This window comes from Alosa pseudoharengus, unplaced genomic scaffold (assembly GCF_046254945.1).
Source record: "Alosa pseudoharengus isolate Yale_2024_CS ecotype anadromous, Long Island Sound unplaced genomic scaffold, YU_APseudo_1.1 YU_APseudo_1.1_scf_17, whole genome shotgun sequence".
NCBI classification, from domain to species: domain Eukaryota; kingdom Metazoa; phylum Chordata; class Actinopteri; order Clupeiformes; family Clupeidae; genus Alosa; species Alosa pseudoharengus.
Window position 1 is genome coordinate 32,145,177 of NW_027468640.1, and position 18,475 is coordinate 32,163,651.

Below are 18,475 nucleotides of genomic sequence, written 5' to 3' on the forward strand. Positions count from 1 at the left end.
TGCTGTCTATGGCTGGGGTACTGATGAGAATAATAAGAAATGACAGTAGGCCTATGCTTCTGCTTGTGGGCCAGGCTGTTCTCTGCTTGTGGGCCAGGCTTAACTGTGTTCTGGTGCACAGTATGCTGTACACCCTGTCCTTTATCACTGCTACCACATGGGACACTGTGTTCTCATGAAAACGTTTTCTGTTTAGGCCACTTGAGACATATTGAAGCGCTGGCAGTGGCCAATGAGGTATTTTGTATGTTTGCACACTAAACCTGATAAAGCAACCCATTTTCACCTTTACAAACATCAAAAGATAAGAAGCTGGGGTGCTTGTGAAAAGCCAATTGGCCTTTGAAGATGTTATTACTCATTTCTCACACACAGACTGGTGTAGTGAGCATGACTTGGGATGTAGCCTATGTCTATGGCTTATTTTAATATCTATTTAATGTCAGGCTATAGTATTATACTGCCATGGTGCCCACTGATTTGAAGTAGGCCCATACCACATGTTGCATCTCCTGGCAGATTCCAATTTTTTTGAAGACCATAGCACAACAAAGGTCTTTTTTTACTTCTGAACAACTTTAGCATGAACATGTTTAGGCCTGATCACTAAATGGGACGGAACCCAACTAACCTGTCAGATAGGCTATGTTTCAGCTGTAGCCTTGCCCTACACACCCAAACCAGGTCAAAAAATAAATATTTGTTGGCACAAATAGCCTTTTGTCATAAGCAATCACCTGTTTATTTTCCAGGAGGGAAAATATTGCCCACTGTAGGCTAATTAAAACCCCTTCATTGGTTGAAGCCACACCCAGGCAAATATTATTATTATTATTATTATTAACGTTTTACTTTTGACTGGATGGAATTGCGGCTCGGTCCGACGTTTGTGGATTTCTCCTTCACAGAGACCGATTTTTTTCACGAGCGGACAAAAATGCGGATTATATGACCTTCCTTCCCAACCACATTATCTGCTTAATATTTTAACTGATAACGTACATCATACGTGTAAATATTTACATCTGTGAACTTTGTCCTCGTAGCTGACCTACGTTTGTCATATGGTGCAGGGTCAGTCGGTGATGATGGGCTTCACAGGATGTGTTCGCGGTGACGTTACGCAGACTACGCATAGCACAGCTGATCTGGCAACAATTGAGATTGCGAGGGCAGTGGAGACATCGACAAAGGCTGATGAATGCACGTGAAGGTGTTCCGAACACAGAAGAGCATAAGAGAGGTAATGTCGCGATAAAAATGACATGGTGAATAGTTTTGTATGCTAGTTTTCTGTACTTTGCTGTGAAGTATGTTTGTCTTGCGGCGCTGTCAATTGACTGTCTGGTTGAACACCGACCGACCGGTGTCTGTTTTCATGGGTTGCAGTCTGGGTTTGTATCCCGATTTAGGCAGCCGATCGTTTCTCGTGACCTCTGAAAGAAAACAGCTTAGGCGCTATTTACTGACAGCTGATTTACAGAGAAACATGTGATGGGCTGTAGGAAAGAACCAAGTTCACTGGGCCCGTCATTGTAGTATTAGCCAGCTAATGGTGTGCTAGCTCCCAGGCAGGCAGGCAGGGTAACGTTATTCCCTGCGTCAGAACTTGTGGCTGAATAATAGTGATACAGCTCAAGCTTGAAATCCTTTAAGTGTGAGTACAAGCAGGCCCTAAACGTTACTATTAGGCTAAAACATATGTTCTTCGAAGAATGATGATTGTTTTCTGTCTGTCTTTGTTTGTGTTGTGTAATCACTCCGAGACTCGACATAAATTGCTAAATTAAACGAATCGCTACAGGCCTACAAACAATAATCTTTTTAATTGTGTTAGTTGGCTACCGCTAACTAGCTATGCTAGCCAGCCTGCAAAGTAGGAATCACGAGCCAAAACACGAAGCCTTTATTAAAGACAGTAGAGCGCACGGCCCGGGTTCCTGTCCGTCTATTTCAGGCGACGTCATTGAAAACAAGTGTATTTCCTACCGTTAGCCTACGTTACTAGGGCAGTGGGCTCATAGCTTGCCTATAATAGATATCCATATGTGTGACTGTTTTAGACCGAGTGCATTTGAGAATGTTGGTCAACAATGTTGAACTGAACCAATCAGGAGAGAAGTCGTGGAGCGAGTGGGAAAGACCAGTAATTTTCCTAGTATCCAGTCGTCATTGCGCGCCTGCCCAGACAAAATTACTGGTGGGAACAAGTTATAAAACAGCGCCTTGCTGTTGCACACACACAGTAACACGTGTCTGCTGTTACAGGGAGGGAAAACATAGCAACAGCAGCTCTCAAAACAGGAAAAGCGGTCTCCCTTCGTAAAGATTGAAACGATATGTTATTACCTTTAGAGTCATTAGTGGACGATAAAGTTACAGTAACTATAGGAAATCAGAGCGACCGACAGCTGCCTATTATTTTTTAATCACGCCATATCTTTCCGAAATGAATGTACTGTTTTTGCAATACGAACTTAGGATGTGTTTACCTTACAGACGCAAAGATGCAAAGAACATGATCAGGACTGATGGCCTCTCTAAAAGTGAGGCGACTCGGCGGGACAATGGGACGACACCACCCCAGATGCTGCACCTTTTATCCGCTGTCTTCGTGTGGCTCGTGACGGGCACGACCATATCCAGCTTAAACAAATGGATATTTGCCGTGTACAACTTCAGGTATCCTCTGCTTCTGTCAGCACTGCACATGCTCACCGCAATAGTGGTGGACTACGGGCTGATCAAGCTGAAAGTCATCCGTCACCGAGGAGTCGGCGAGCAGGACTTGACAGCCAGCGCAAAGTTCAAGGTGTTCCTACTGAGTTTAACTTTTTGCGCAAGCATCGCGTTTGGGAACGTGGGGCTCAACTATGTCCAGTTGTCTTTCGCACAGATGATCTATACCACCACACCAATTTTCACGTTGGCCATATCTACTCTGATCCTCGGAAAACAACACCACATGATAAAATACACCGCTATGATGCCAATCTGCCTCGGAGCCTCTTTCAGCATTATGGGCGAGGTCCAGTTCGACCAGACGGGCTGCCTTTTCGTTGTCGCCGCCACAATGCTACGAGGTGTTAAGTCCATTCAACAGAGTGAGTATAAATTCATTAGCTAACATTTACCGATCACATAATGATGCAGACAGTTGTACACCCTTGGTCCACATTAGTGATATTGTAAACACCATGATGTAATCTAGTCATCATGAAAACATGTGTTAGGTACACGTTGTAACAGAAGGATTTGCTCCCCCTCTGGGGTTTTTATGGGAATGGGGGTGCACATTTGGGTCGAGGAGGATAAAACGTTTTCTAATAAAATATATTCTTTCATCAACCCCTAAAGTGACATCAGAAACTAATTTTGACTTCTTGCGTCGTTCATAGGCTACTTTCCAATTGTTGCCGTGACTTCCCACACTGTGGTAGGCGTATCCATAGTTGGAACACTTAGGTGGCAGCCCTGAGTCATCCCTACAGCTGTCTTAGTGGGCAAACAGCAGCGCTTGCCTACTATGTTTGTTTTCGAGGCTCATTCATTCTCCAGTCTTTTGCATTTATGCCCAATGCAAAGTACTAACAGGTTGATGCATCATAAGCAGTGTTGGGAGTAATGCATTAAACAAGTAATGTAATTACAGTAATGCATTGCTTTTTGCTGTAATGCAGTAATGTAAGGCATTACCAATACAATTTCAGTAATATTTTACTTGGTACAATTCTCAGTAACTGAAGTTACTTTGCTTTTTAATCCAAAATTGAGAAATGCTCAATTGGCACCAGAGAAGATTATCCAAGAATTGCTGGTCCTGGAATTTGATTGCCTTGTTTAGATGACTGTAGAAAGGGAATTTGAGTTATCTCTGCCATTCATGCAACAGATCTAACATGGTTAGGCTATACTTCTCATTTCAAGCAGTGAGAATAACTGAAATGTTGCTTTTACAGACAAAGATCGTAGCCATTATTCTCAAACTATTTGCATTAAGTCTACAACACTGTAAGTGGAAGGAAAGGCAACCAGTAATGATGAGAACCATTTAAAGTCAACATACAATTTCACTATGGCTATATTTTACTATATTAAGTTGTGAGTGACCTTTGGCCTTTGGGGCCTACCTACATTGTCCCATGAGCCATTACTGCAACCATTATATTGTTCTTTTGTTAGCCTTAAGCCTATCTCAGTCATTATGCCATACCACATCACCTCCTGCCGTGTAATGAGCTGCATTGAACACATGAAGATCTATTGAGAACACCAAATCCATATTTCCTGTTATTTTGGTGAAGTAATGTAAACGTAGTGTAATGCCTTACAATTCAAAGACAGTAATATTATAATGTGTACAAATTACTTTGAGATGACTGTAACAAGTAATAAATAATGCATTACACTTTTGAAGTAACTTGCCCAACACTGATCATAAGGAGGCTGTCTACAAGTTGTTTTGTTTTCGTCTTGCTTACAAGAATGAGTGTCAGCTGGACTTTATTATCTTAAATGGCACCCTCACTAAAATAATTTGGCTGAGTTTTGGATCCTGAGGGCGAGAGAGAACTCTTGATTGAATAAGTGGTTTATTATTCAAGGCAAATATAGTGCTTCCTGAAAGTCTTTATCAGTTATATCGCTGATGTTTTCTCATCTTAAAAGATGCATTCGGCTGAATATCATGTTCGACTGTTATCAAACTCCACACAAACTACGTCATATTTTCCTGCCTTCTTATTTAATGATAAGAACTAACTGGTATTTAGTGTGCCAACATAATACTAGCCCATTAAGGTGAAAACCAGCTAATCTGAGAACTGGTGAAATCTGTCCCTTTGTGTGCCTGGTCTATTGATTAGGGGGATTAGGAGCTAAATTTAAACTTGATGAATTGCTACTTATAATTTAGCCTACTTACATACCAGCTGTAAATGTAACCAAATGAAATGTGTTCTGTACTCTTAGTCTTGAGGACATTTGGCTCATTCGTTCCTCATTAGTTATGTAATGAAGATGTTTTCTAGTGACGTGTGTGTGTGTGTGGGTGGTACAAAGTACATCACATTAAGTTTAAGTCTGGCATATTCGGTCCCTTTTTTCCCCCTTTCCATACCTATGCAGGACTCATTGAATGCAGCCATTCAAATCTAGCCTAATTATTACAGCCGTATGTTTTTCCAAACTTTTCCAACTTCCCAATCCATGTTCATTTTCGGTGAGTTGTTCAGAATGTCTTCAGGTTGGGTTTTCTCATGTGATCTGACTCATTAGCACCCTTGTTTCTCCCTCAGTGCCAGACTGAAATACTCATCTAGGTCGGTCCCAAAAGTGTCGTGTGTCGCAGCTCTATTTTTGATCGCTCCTGGAATCATTAAGACCGGTGGTGTTGTTTACTTTCTGTGTCACACTTTGGCACGGCACGTGTCGAGTTTTGACAGTGCTCTCGTTCACTCATAAAACCTCATGCTTTATGCATATAGAAATGATCTACTTGTATGTGGACTTCAAGCTGGCTCAAGGCATTTATACATTAATAGCTGACGACCTCAACCTTATGAACCTATTTTCTCTCATCTTGCATGACTTTGTTGTTCATGCTTTGTTTATCTGTTTATTTATTTTGTCTTATTTAACCCCCCCCCCCCCCCCAGGCATCCTACTCCAGGAGGAGAAGATCAACTCTGTCTTCCTCCTCTACCTCATGTCCATCCCCAGCTTCTGCATCCTGATCGTGGCGGCCCTGGCGCTGGAGAACTGGGCCGTCCTGGAGTCGCCGTTCAGCTACGACCGGCACCTGTGGCTCTTCATCCTGCTCAGCTGCCTGGGCTCGGTGCTGTACAACCTGGCCAGCTGCTGCGTGATCACGCTCACCTCGGCCGTCACGCTGCACATCCTGGGCAACCTGAACGTGGTGGGCAACCTGCTGCTCTCGCAGCTGCTCTTCGACAGCCAGCTGTCGGCGCTCAGCTGCGCCGGCGCCGCGCTCACGCTCTCCGGCATGCTCATCTACCAGCACTCGGAGTTCATCGCCGGCTACCTGGACGCGCGGCACGCCCGGCAGACGGAGAGCCAGGCGGACGACGGGGAGAGGGACGGGGATGGAATGGTCCGTCCACTACTGGACTGCTGCTCAAGGGTGCCGGACGAAGACTCCAGCCTGCTGGCAGAGAGCCAATCTGGGGAGGAGTCAGCAGCAGAACCGGAGACTCCCGACTTGGATGGAACGTCAGAGGTCGAGAGGCAAGAGGTGAAGGAGGAGACTTTAGATGAACACAAGGACAAGTTGGACTGAGGCGGTCAGAAGCGGAATGATGGTGAAAGATACAGTGTGGAATGCTCACAGTGGAGCACATGCTGACGCAGGTGGGCAGCACAAACCTCCAAGGCGAGAAGCGTCTCCATGCCTCGGAAAACAGACGGACAGACAGACACCGTTCAGAACTCTCTCTCTTTTTTTTATTTCTCCTTCCTGTACCCCTCCCCTTACCTCCTCACTGTGCCAACCTTTTATTTATTTTATTATCGTCCTCTGTAAGGGGAGACGAGGTCAGTCCTGAGAGGCACTGAGATTGATGCACACTGGCAGATAGAGATGCCTTTTTGCAAATGTGTCCACTGTAGAGTAGAGGTACACTCTACCCCCCCCCCCCCCCCCCCCCCCCCAAACCTGCTCACTTTCTCAAGAGAGGGGCGTGTAGAAGCCTGAGAGAGCTCAGTGGTGGTGAGCTCATATCACTCTTTGTCCTCTTCATACCACTGTGAAAATTGGCTGAAGCAAGCATGCACTCCTTTTTTGTTTGTTTTGGGTTTTTTTTTATTTTGCCTGTTAACCTTTTTTCGCATGCACCACATGGGCAGGAGTGAGAATTTTGACGCACTTTTTCAGTTGAAAGAAATCAAGCAAAATGGCACAATGTTTACCAAGAAAGAGGAACTTTGAGACAAAAGGAAATGAGTCTGGTCTTCACACTCCTCAGCTGTAGCCTTGGGCCCTTTGCTCATGTGTGAACTGATCTGAGAACAGGCGAGATGGTTACAGCCCTGATGACAGTCATGATGTTTTCACTGACTCATCCTTCCTCTTCCTGTGATCAGATCAGTTCTCACGGGGGACTGGGTCCGCTGATGTAAAGCACAGGTGGGCATATCGGCTTTCAAAGGGCTCTCGTGTGCCAGGTAGGTGTGCCAAGGTCGCCTTTGGGCAGGAGAAGATTAGTCTGACTATCTGTCAGTCAGCCTTTTCTAGGCCAAAGTCACCTTCACCACACACACTGGTCCATCAGGAATAGACATGCCAAGCCATTGTGTATAATTAGAGGTACTGTTCCAACCAAACCTCCCCATACTACTGGGGAGGTTAACTTGAGGCAGCTGACAGTATGGAAGGCCATATGTCAAATGAGCATGCGGTTGTTTATTACTCTTTTTGTTTTTATTTATTTTTTGGTCTTGATTTTGTTTACAGTTGGAGACGTGTTCCTCATTACGTGGTTTGACGCACACATCATGCTTGCCGATGTTTGGTATGCATTGTTTTTTTTTAAATGACTGTGGACAACCAGCAGGTACAAGCATCCTTTGATGTGAACAACCATCAACCTTGGGAAAAAAAACGAGGAGTCCATATATCTCATCTAAAAGGCCAGCCATGTTTATCCTGTCCCTTTATCGTAACCTGTTACACCTGTGCTTGCTGTCAGTGAACTTCCCAACCCCTGAAGAAACACTCACCAGCCCCTTTTTGTGTTTGAGTGCTGAGTGGCGTTGGAACGAAGCATGAGCACTGAATGGGTTTCTGTTGCCCGCAGGCTTTTATTAATAGTTCTGTGTCGCATGGGTCTCGCTCCATTTTCAAACTGAGTCTTCCCAATGGAGTCAAGAATGAGGCTCACCTCAGCTTCCCTCAGAGGAGACATCGAACACCACCCTGCGTCATGCCTTACCTCTCATGGCCTAGAAGGGTGCTGATTGTCATTGGAAAAAAAAATGTTACTTCTTTTACATTATTTTTTGTTATTAAGAGTTATATCTGACCTAAACAAAAGGCAGTATTATAAGTAGTCACTCCAATTTTGGTGTGTGGAAATTTGTAATTTTTGACTGGGAGGAAATAGTCTCTCTAAGGGTTCTTGCACTGCGGCTCCGTTGAGGTTAGTCTGTGCTGAACGTATGCTGTGGCACCCCCTGCTGGGTGGAATGAGCACTTTGGTCCTTTAAAGGCCCTCAACGTAAATCAAGCAGTGTATTTAGAAAGCATTTGGAAGAATTCATGTCAGACATTTTAGAAAAGGCAGTTCAAGATGGAGGTACTCAAGGTGCTGTCCAGCACATTCAAGGAGTACATTTTGATCCTTGCAATCATTCCTAGCTATTTTTTCATGATGTAAGTATGCGGGGAGATGTTTACCATTAATAGCAATCAGAAAAAGACATCTTCCTTTACTGCTGTGGTTATAAAACAGAAATCATCACGATATGTAATTTGCCCTTTTTATGCTCAGTGCCTACTAGTCGCATAAGACAAAAAATAAAAAAAAACAATGTACATAATCTTAGACTAAATATGCACAGCTGTGCGCTAAGTCTTGGATGTTAATTTGTTTTTGTTTTTTACTATTCTTTACCACCTTGTCAAAGGTCTGTCTGGTCCTAATACCCTCCAATGAGATCCAAATACCATGATAAATAGCCTACCTATACTTTTAAGAGAATGTTGAAAAACAGGTTTTCTTAATGTTTTGATGGAGGACCAAATTTGTCACACGTTAACGATTGAAAACCGGATTTTGCACACAAAAATATAGTTTCACATTTGTACACATACCAAGCAGATCATACAAAATAATCAGCCTCTTTGTCTTCATCTGCTCCAATTTTCCGTTTTGTTTTTATTTTAAGTGTCTTGATGACAGGGATTGCATAATTGCATTTCTGTAATAAGTGACGTAACATAATTCTTAGACCGCATATCTACTCCATCCTGTACAGAACAAGATCACAATGTTTCACTCTCTTTACGCTCTCCTGACATCTAGCTAGTCTTGTTTTCTTGTCCTGAGGGCAGGTGGCGGAAATAACTGTTCCACGTGTCAGTGCAGCGGTCAGAGTGTTTAGAAGCACTTTTTCCAGTGCTTTCTCAGGTCAGCGCAGTCGTCACCCAAGCAAGCCCCTCCAGTCCTCACATGTGCCAATAGGGGTTCCTTGTCATTTAAACTCCATTTTCTTCTGTGATCAGGGCACGTATTGCAAATACAGGGTTTAGTGGCAAACCTGGATAAGTTCTCCAAGAAAAAAAGGGTTCAACTTCCTAATAGAAGAACCCTATGGCTCCATTCATCCAGGAAACCGAGCCAAAAGGCACTTCTTTTAGGAGGATTACCACTTACTATGCGTTAACTTACCCAAATGTGTACTTCATACCTTGTACTTGAATTGCCACCCATTCAGGATCTCGATCACTGTTCACATTAGCCTCCTGTCTTTGTTCACAAGCACAGCATTGTGGCTTTTGCATGGATAAGCAGCAATAGGTCCTAGGCAGGGTCGGCACATCAGAACGGATGCCGATTCCACAACACTGTATACACACTTACCTTGTTGGTGGGGTGATCACTGTCAGTTAAAATTCATATACCTCAATTTGTGAACACAGCATTTTGGTCACGCTGTTGTTGTTGTATTTTTGTTTTTAGTTGATTAAGCCATCAAGGCAAATCATAATAAACTAAAATGGGTTGCAGCACAAAATTGCACTGACGAATTTCAGACAATACCGCCTGATTGGAAAAAATAGGCTCCTGTGTATATGAGGTGTCTGATGTCAGTCAAATGTTAGATGTAAATAATTTTATTATATTTATGTATTTTGCAATCATGAAAAGCTGGCTAAATATACTGGTTCAAGAACCCCTCTTCTGTCTGGTGTTTTTGTGTTTGCAGTTACATCCAACACACGTTTCCTCAAGCCACATGTTATTGCATGTTATTGTCTTTGAAGGTCTTAGAGGTTTGACATGTAATCTAAAGATTCTTGCTACATTTTTGTCATTTGCACAAAGACTAAAGTTGTGCTATTGGTTGTAATTCTAACCTCACCCTCCCATTAATTCCATCAGAAGAAATGAGACATTTAAAACTCTCCTAAGAGCAGCCAAAATAATGTGATTTATCCCAGTTATATTCTCTGAGTACTGACTAATGAGGACCTAAAGCACACCTTCTGTTGGCCTGAATGACTTGAAATTTTATATTCAATATATAATTCATTTCTTTGCATTACTTTAGCTGGCTTTGTCATTGCATGGGCAAACCGATGATATGTGAAGCTGCTAAAAAAAGTAGAATTATTGATTGACCTCATGAATGTCGAATGCTTATTCACTAAGGTTGGTTCAGTACAATGCTTTTCTGTTATAAAATGCACTGGGTGTGTTGCCAGCCACATCTTAACCAAAGCCAAATTCAGTAAATTAAATTTATATATATATATATATATATTTATGATTATATCAGTCTTTGCCATCTCCACCTTTAAACTAATGATTCCAAATAAGTCAGGCCCCACCACCAGACATCCACACATAAATCTGTAAATTAGCCACTGACCACTACCACAGCTAATCCTGCCTGAAATGGTCCTTACTTGGGACAGTAAAGTTCATTACGTGCTAACAGCAAATTAAATTGAAATGGTTTACTGAGCGTTGACTGAATCACTCACTGTCCTCTCTGACGCCTAATGAGTGTCCAGTCATGCGGTATGGGGTATGTCAAGTGAAGTAAAATATAAAACTATGCTGCCCATGTTCAGCTATTAGAACTGATTTGAAAACGGTACATGAAGAATTACAGATGCCTCATGGGGTAAAAAATAGCACCCATTCGTTTTTCTCTTCCAAATGTGGAACTTTCTTGCCTGCCTGCATCGGCTTTGAGGGATCTCCTGTCATGTTTTTTGCAGACGGATGGTTTTAGGGAAGTCGTTTTTCCTCCAAGTCATTCAGTTGTTCAAATTCACCCATATAAGCACAGACTTCTTTCTGTTGTGTATATCCAAGACATTCTGTTTGCAAGGGTTTGTCCTTTGAATTTATAACAGTGGAAAGACACGATGGATCTGACAAAGTAAAAGCTGGAGCTGTTCCGTCAGTGGTAATAACCTTCCATCACCACTGATAGGAGCCACTACTCCACTGTTCCTTTGATTTATTCATATGGTTTGCCTTACATAGCCCTATAGCATAAGTGTGGGAGACTGTGTGTGAGAGAGAGAGAGAGACCCAATCACAAATGAACATGTTTTTCTTTCTAAGGGGAACAGTGCAGGAGAACAGCTCTGGCTTCTGTAAACATGATGATGGCGCTAGGAAACATCTTTCCCCCCTTTTGCCTTAATAAGGCCGTGTTCTCCCGGTCTGCCCTGCCTGTTGACTCTGACCCTTTACTTTTCTCTCTCTCTCTCTCTCTCTCTCTCTCTCTCTCTCTCTCTCTCTCTCTCCCTGTCTCTCTCCCCCATCATACTCCTCCACTCACGTGAGCACATATTATGTCATTACATAAAATATCTATTTATATTTCACAGGCACAAACTAGTACCTATCTTTCACGTTGGTTCCTTACTTCGAGATGTTTGCCTGGGAACTGAGAAAAATCTTGAAACACGAAAAGCAAAAAGTTGTTATTTGCAGAGAGGAAGGTATGGAACAGGAGGGAGAGAGAGAGAGGGAGGGAAGGAGGGTGAGAGTTAAAGGAGTGATGGGAGGAGGGGGACAAGAAGATGTCTCTGGTCGAGTGCCAGAACAACCTCTTCTTCAACATGTTGAACTGTCCTCACCCCCCTTTTCTCCACCTCCCAAGAGCCTCTTTCTCTGTCTCTTCACTTGTTTGGGGAGAGACTGCTGCAGACCCTCAAGGTCACGAGAGGTGTGGTTTCAGGAGGGGAAAACTGCCTCCTAGACCAGTTCCCAAGCAGGAGAGCGGAGAGGGCAGCACAGCTGGTTGAACCCCTTGTGTTCACGCAGAACTTTTAGGGACAGCAAGCTTGACCATTCCTGAAGGAAAAGCGGACACCATCACCACTGGTAAGTGTCACTCCAGGATCCATCTTTCCCCATCTCTACTTCATTCTGTTAGAACACGTCTATCTTTTTGTGTTAAATCAGATGGAACGACCGTGTTACGCAACTGTAAGTAATCTGAACAGAAAAGTAAACGTACATCATGAAGTGCTTTTATTAAAGTGTAAATTGTACATTTTTACTGGTACAATTTCTAAATTGTTTGACCATTGGACCTCCTATGGAGATGCATAACTTAACTTAACTTGCATAACGCTTATATACTTACGTACTTAATATTGTACCTAACGTTGTTATGATTTCATTTCATTTTGGGGACGTAATTTCAGATATTTACTGTGTTGTAAATCTCACTGTTTTTCAACCCCTGAGTTGTTTCCCCCTCTATATCCCAGTGAGCTGCAGATGAGTGACGTCACACTCTGGTTGATGTATCAATCCATCAGAGAGCATGGTTTATTTCAGTCCAAACTAACATGCTCTGTGTTTATGCTCAGATTAATGGTCTGATAGTGGAGGCTTTACAACAAATGTCATGTTCTATTTATGTTCAGAGTCGGGCAGCAGTATGTTACATTTCAGTCCATGCAGGCTTCTCACTTGTTGAGCTTCAGTAAGCCTGTCCAGATTTGATGGAAAAAATTATCTCATAGAGATCTTCCCCTTCACAGAGGAGTGTAATCCAGTTCAGGAGTGGAAGGTGTGACACACCATCTGGATTTACAAATTAACAACATTCTTGGACCGAGAGGTACAACCGATGAGAGGAATTGGCTGTGTGAATGCATACACAGGCCAAAGAAATATATTTATGTTTTACAAACAAACATATATATTACAAGCATGACACTTTTATGTTTCACCTATTCACATATAAGATATAAATGTAAATTCTGACACTATTACTCCTTACAGCACTCTAGACTGCACCCTTTATATAGATTTTATTTATTTAGTTATATATTTATTCATTTATTTGGCTGATGTCTGAGTGTGAGTGCGTAGATGTACTTTATGCATACACAGGGTTGGGTAGTAATGGATTACATGTGATCTGGATTACGTCATCAGATTACAAAAAAAAACAATTAACTATAATCAGACCAGATTAAACAAAATGTGTAATAAGATTATAGTTGCATTGTCAAAGATTACTTGATTACATTTTGATTATGTCTTTCAATACATAATATAGCTTTACATCATGCAGTCAATATACAGTGTAGTTAATAGAATATTAAGATAGACCCAATTTGGAGTGAATGGACACGGAATGTAGACGACACAATGCCAGTCATTTCCCTATCAAGTATCCCTATCTTGCTCCCCCAAAACAGTCGTGTAATCCAAAAGTAACCCAAAAGTATCAGATTACGTTACATTATTGTAATCCAATTGATTCCATCACTGATTACAAAAATTGGTGTGTAGTCTGTACTCAGTAATGGATTACATTTCAAAGTAATCTGACCCAACACTGAGTATGTACATCTTTGTTAAATGTCTGCAGTACTGATTATGACTATATGAATTGGCATGATTTATCTCACTGTGTTTACTGTTGTTTTTGAATTGTTGTTAATCTTCTGTTTATTATGTTCAATGTTTTTTTTTTTATACCTTGTCTTACATTTCATCAATCAGACTGACGTACCTTCTAGTGTGACATAATCCAGTGTTGTGACAAAATAACATTATGTCGCTTTTATCTGTGAATGTTTGCATTTCCATCCCTGTTGTTCCCATTGGACATCTGCCCTGGCTGTAGCTGGCGATGGAGGCTGGACCAGGCGCTCAGGCAGCCCCACGCAGTGGCCCACTCACCAGCGAACAGCTTGCAGCCATCGATGACGAACAGACCCTTAATGACATGGTAAGCCACTACATCCTCTTCACCAAACAGGGATTGTTCGCACCACCCGGTGTTCAGCATCATGTGGTTTGTCTTGAGGAGAATTACTGCGTTTATAACTAATCTGCTGTTATTACTGTTTGCACCTCTCTTGTCGTTTGTTCACGATAGCTTTATGGTTTATGATAGCTGATTGAAATGAGTGAAAAAAGTGCACTCTGAAAAAGATCTGATGAAGAGCGTAACCTCGAAACGTTACACACTGGTGAAAGTCATTAAAAATTCCTGATGGGAGCAAGTGTGCAGACATTCCACCCTTTTTTCCATTTGAAAAAAGTGCACTGACATATCTAGCAAATGAACACTTTTTTATATGGATTAATATTTTCATGCTGTAAATTAATAACTTTTATGCACAACATGTGCATATAGTAAAATCAAATCTAATTTACACCTCCTCTCCAAATGTGAAACACTGTAATATTTAGTCCACATATGCTTTCTGAAGATAAACCTACTTACAAAAGCGAAAAAAGAAAAACAATTGGCAGAATTTACTAGAATTTGAACACCTCCATTTCCCATTTTGTGGACACAAAGACTCTATAGAGTGCATGCCCAGCTTCACGGCCAAGTGTTTCCGATGTGACAGCAGCGGCCATACAGTTCCATGGCTTGACGGCTGACCAATGTTTCACCGAGTATGTACAAGCTCTTATTAACTGTACACTGTTTTCTGACAGCTAGACAAGACTGAGGATTTTGAGCAGAGACGAATGATTCGTGCTGCAATGAGGGACCTGCTAAAGAGGAAACGAGGTACTGCCAAAGCTGGAAATAAAATGATAAATCATAACTAATACTACTACAGCTGCTATGACTTTACCTAGAACATTACCACTACCACTTTAGCCAGCATTTTAATAATACTTTTCAACTATAAGAATTATGTATTCTCATTATAATAGCAATTTATATTTTATAATGTTGTAATAATTTATCTGCTACTTACATTGGTCAATATTATGAAGATTACCAAAATATACATAGGATCAGTTCTGGGCCTTGAAGCTCAAAGTGATCAGTAGAGAACAGAGAGCTGTTGCCCCTTGAGAGTGTGGAATGCTGGCTGGCCTTGTACTATTATTCACATGCTTTCAAATTTCAGCTCGCCTATCACACTCCTGAGAATCATCACTTACTCCTGTCAGCATCTCTCCTGCTCCTGCTCTCTCTCTCCCTCCCTCTCTCTCTCCTGCTCCTGCTTTCTCTCCCTCCCTTCCTCTTTTCTACTCCTGCTTTCTCTCTCTCTCTCTCTATCCTCCTGTTCATCCAATGGCTCTCTCATCCTGTGTCCTTCTAATCCCACTGCCCCATCTATTTCTCTTCCTGTGTCCCTCCCTCCCTATATTTGACCCTCTCTATCTCATTGCCTCTCTCTCTCTCCTTCCCTCTCTCCCTCTATCCATCTCTCCATTCGCCCTGTACCCAGAACAGCGCGAGCGTGAGCGTGGGTCGAGGCAGAAGGACTTGCGTCAGCAGGACGTGTGTCCTGGCGCTCTGGCGGGGAGTGTGAATAAAGGCCAGAAGGCTGCTAATGGCCTCAGCTCTCCCCAGCAGCCACAGCAGAGTGAGTCCTTCAAAGCCCCACAAAACACTCCGCACTGGATCATTAACAAGCACCGTGAAGGGAAAAGTACATTTTTTATCTTGTTTTGCAAAGTCGTTGATGCCTTTTTCCAAAATTATTATTTATAAAGGTACGATTTGGGCAACCTTGTGTGTTGAACAAGAGGAATATTATTCAAAATGTAATGACCAAATTAGGGTAATAAGCAACCATCAAAACATGAGGGCTCTGTGACTAGACGCAAACAAATCTCAGGCTGTCCCAACTCCTCCCTTCATCTCCTGTGTGCAGAGATGACAGGCAAAGCATCAGCACCCTCCTCATCCCGCCCTGGCCCTAAATCACCAGACAGGTCAGTAATCCTGTTTATCAATGTTTGTTTTGATACTCTTCCACTCTTTTCTTGATTCCCATTTTGATTTCCCTCTTTAATACTGTCACTAGTCTTTAACATTATTAAAATAGCCCAAGATAGTGGACATGATTCAAGCCCTGTGTTCCATGTGGACATGCAGCCCAGGCAGCCCAACAGCTCAGCCCTGTTTCGGGGAGGCTGCAGTCCCCAACAGCAAGCACGTCAAGCAGATGCTACTGGACTGGTGCCGGGCTAAGACAGAACCCTACGAGGTGAGCAAGGACGTAATGCTGTGCCGCTCAATGTATGTATCACCTATCCAAACATTTCTCAACATATCTCAACTAACTTCTCCCACTCACCTTGAGAGCTCTGCTAATGCCATATCAAAGTTCACAGTACAAAAATAGAATATGAAATGTAGATACTTAAAAAGGCAAGTCTGCAGTCTATTTTCAGAGCTAGGTTGGGATAACAGTCGTGAAACAGTAAAAGTCTGTATATAAATACGCACAAGGAATATAGCACTGAGGTGAAAGAACACACCAAATAGTACCATTCCAGAGATTTCTATTATTTTATTGATGTGCCTTGATTCCTCTATTTCTCTCCTAGTCTCACTGAAATATTGTCCAACTGACCTTGCAGGCAGTAGTAAAGTCTGACAGGCCGTTTGCTTTAATCATCTGGGCATGACTTTTTTTACAATGTACCAATAAATACAACGGTACATGTCAAAACCAAGATCAGCAGAATTCTCCTTAATCAGCAACCACATCATCTCTGAAATATAAGACACACAAATGCACGCACACACACACACACACACACACACATACACACATACACACACACACACACACACATATACACACACACACACACACACACACACACACACACACACACACACACACAATGTACACATGTACACATGTACACATGCATGTACATCCACATAGTAATGTTTTATGTTTGCTTGCCCCAAAGGGTGTTAGTATCAAGAACTTCTCGTCCAGCTGGGCGGATGGTTTGGCATTCTGCGCTCTAGTACACCGTTTTTTTCCAGAAGGCTTTGAGTACTGTACCCTTGACCCTTATGACCGCAAGGCCAACTTCGAGAAGGCTTTCAAGACTGCAGAGTAAGCACACAGATCGGCAAGCACAGACACAGATACTCACACACACATTGGTAAATGTACCTGCACCAATATTTTCTTTATCCTTATCTTTTCAGCTTTATGTAATCTGTTCAGTATGTCTTTCACCAATGAAGGGCATCTGCATTTACTGTGTGTGTGTGTGTGTGTGTGTGTGTGTGTGTGTGTGTGTGTGCTGTGTGCACAAACGTGCATGTGTGTGTCTGTGAGTTGGTGTATTCATATTTTACTATATATTTTGAACGTGTGTGTTTGTGTGTGATCTATTCTTGACTGTCGGTCTTACAGAAAGCTGGGTGGCTGCCCTGCCTTGCTGGACGTGGATGACCTGCTGCGTATGAAGGAGCCAGACTGGAAGTGTGTGTACACCTACATCCAGGAGTTCTACCGCTGCCTGGTGGAGAAGGGCCTGGTCAAAACCAAAAAGAAAACCCCGTAGATGGATACTACATGGAGAGTAGTTGACCACTGGTGAAGGAGAGAAATGTTAGGGAAAAGATATTTTTCATGAGAATGCGATCTTGACTGTGTCGAGTTTTAAAAATAAAATGCATTTGATATGCTACCCTTTAGTGAGGCAGTACTTCTTGCGTGTGTTTATGAGTGCATATTTGGAGTCTCTTGGGAATGATTATTCTGGGTAGTTGTGCGTGTGTGTGTATGCAGTGTATGCACAGAAATGCATCTGATGGTTGTATCTGCATGATGCAAGTGTGTTTGTGTCTGCGCTGGCTGGGACGGAACAGCTGGGCAGTACTCCGGATTAGTGCATTCTTGTAAGATTACACATGTAAATGAATCTCACTTTGTGACGTGCAGCATGTAAATGGCTTTTTATGGTGATGCTGGGGCCTCTCTCTAAGAGCTACAACAGTCCCGTTTTAGAAAAAGTCCAAACTCTTATTATGGACATCAGAGCTGCTGAGATTACAGGGAATCTGGACGCGCAAACTCCTCTGAAGAAACTGTAGCCCATGATGCAGTCAATTACAGCAAGGTTTTTTGATGGTTGAGTGGTTCAGCATAGCAACAGCCACCTGACTGATTAGCTCGTGCCAATAGACATGTAGGCAGAAAAAAAACACAGATACAGAATGTGTGGGTTGAAGATGATTTGCGTCAATTCATTTTATGTGGGAGGTTTTTTCCAAATGTTCACTCATGGAAGCTGTTAAATTAATTCTTAAACAGAGGTGTCTAAAGGAGTTATATCTACACCATTAGCCAAAACTAGTTGTAGAATAATGTCTGATATATCTGTCTATAAAAGTGTGAGCCAAAACTGATAAGGCAGCAAAACACTGATGGACATGCCTGTCCGCAAGGTATGGGAATTCAGTGCACGTAGAGGACAGCAAAATTGTTCTGGTGCTGCGCAAGAATTAAGCTTATTAG

General features: G+C 42.4%; 2 protein-coding genes across 4 annotated transcripts; both read left to right on the forward strand.

Moving 5' to 3' along the window:
• The first annotated feature begins 1,132 nt into the window (after positions 1-1,132).
• Positions 1,133-10,160, forward strand: slc35e4 (solute carrier family 35 member E4). 2 transcript variants are annotated; one of them, XM_076289329.1, is made up of 3 exons: positions 1,133-1,243; positions 2,500-3,104; positions 5,658-10,160. In XM_076289329.1, exons 2-3 carry the CDS (start codon positions 2,519-2,521, stop codon positions 6,296-6,298), a joined length of 1,227 nt encoding a protein of 408 aa, XP_076145444.1. In that variant the 5' UTR covers positions 1,133-1,243; positions 2,500-2,518; the 3' UTR covers positions 6,299-10,160. The 2 variants fall into 2 exon arrangements, with proteins under 2 accessions (XP_076145444.1, XP_076145443.1); XM_076289328.1 differs by lacking the exon at positions 1,133-1,243 and having other exon boundaries at positions 1,972-3,104.
• A 1,564-nt stretch (positions 10,161-11,724) lies between these two features.
• On the forward strand, positions 11,725-17,645 carry smtna (smoothelin a). Of its 2 annotated transcripts, XM_076289330.1 has the most exons (9): positions 11,725-12,086; positions 12,755-12,834; positions 13,852-13,956; positions 14,679-14,754; positions 15,428-15,565; positions 15,857-15,917; positions 16,081-16,192; positions 16,911-17,062; positions 17,369-17,645. In XM_076289330.1, the coding sequence occupies exons 3-9, from the start codon at positions 13,858-13,860 to the stop codon at positions 17,517-17,519; spliced, it is 789 nt and encodes a 262-aa protein (XP_076145445.1). In that variant the 5' UTR covers positions 11,725-12,086; positions 12,755-12,834; positions 13,852-13,857; the 3' UTR covers positions 17,520-17,645. The 2 variants fall into 2 exon arrangements, with proteins under 2 accessions (XP_076145445.1, XP_076145446.1); XM_076289331.1 differs by lacking the exon at positions 12,755-12,834.
• Positions 17,646-18,475: the final 830 nt, after the last annotated feature.

What these genes read in the sequence shown, in the direction of transcription:
- slc35e4 (XM_076289328.1), top strand. Translation starts at nt 2,450, where the DNA reads ATGAATGTACTGTTTTTGCAATACGAACTTAGGATGTGTTTACCTTAC. An exon ending in TGTTAAGTCCATTCAACAGA is followed by an intron (nt 3,105 to 5,657) that starts GTGAGTATAAAT and finishes CCCCCCCCCCAG; the next exon opens with GCATCCTACTCCAGGAGGAG.
- smtna (XM_076289330.1), top strand. Translation starts at nt 13,858, where the DNA reads ATGGAGGCTGGACCAGGCGCTCAGGCAGCCCCACGCAGTGGCCCACTC. An exon ending in TCCCCAGCAGCCACAGCAGA is followed by an intron (nt 15,566 to 15,856) that starts GTGAGTCCTTCA and finishes TCCTGTGTGCAG; the next exon opens with AGATGACAGGCAAAGCATCA. An exon ending in AAGGCTTTCAAGACTGCAGA is followed by an intron (nt 17,063 to 17,368) that starts GTAAGCACACAG and finishes TCGGTCTTACAG; the next exon opens with AAAGCTGGGTGGCTGCCCTG.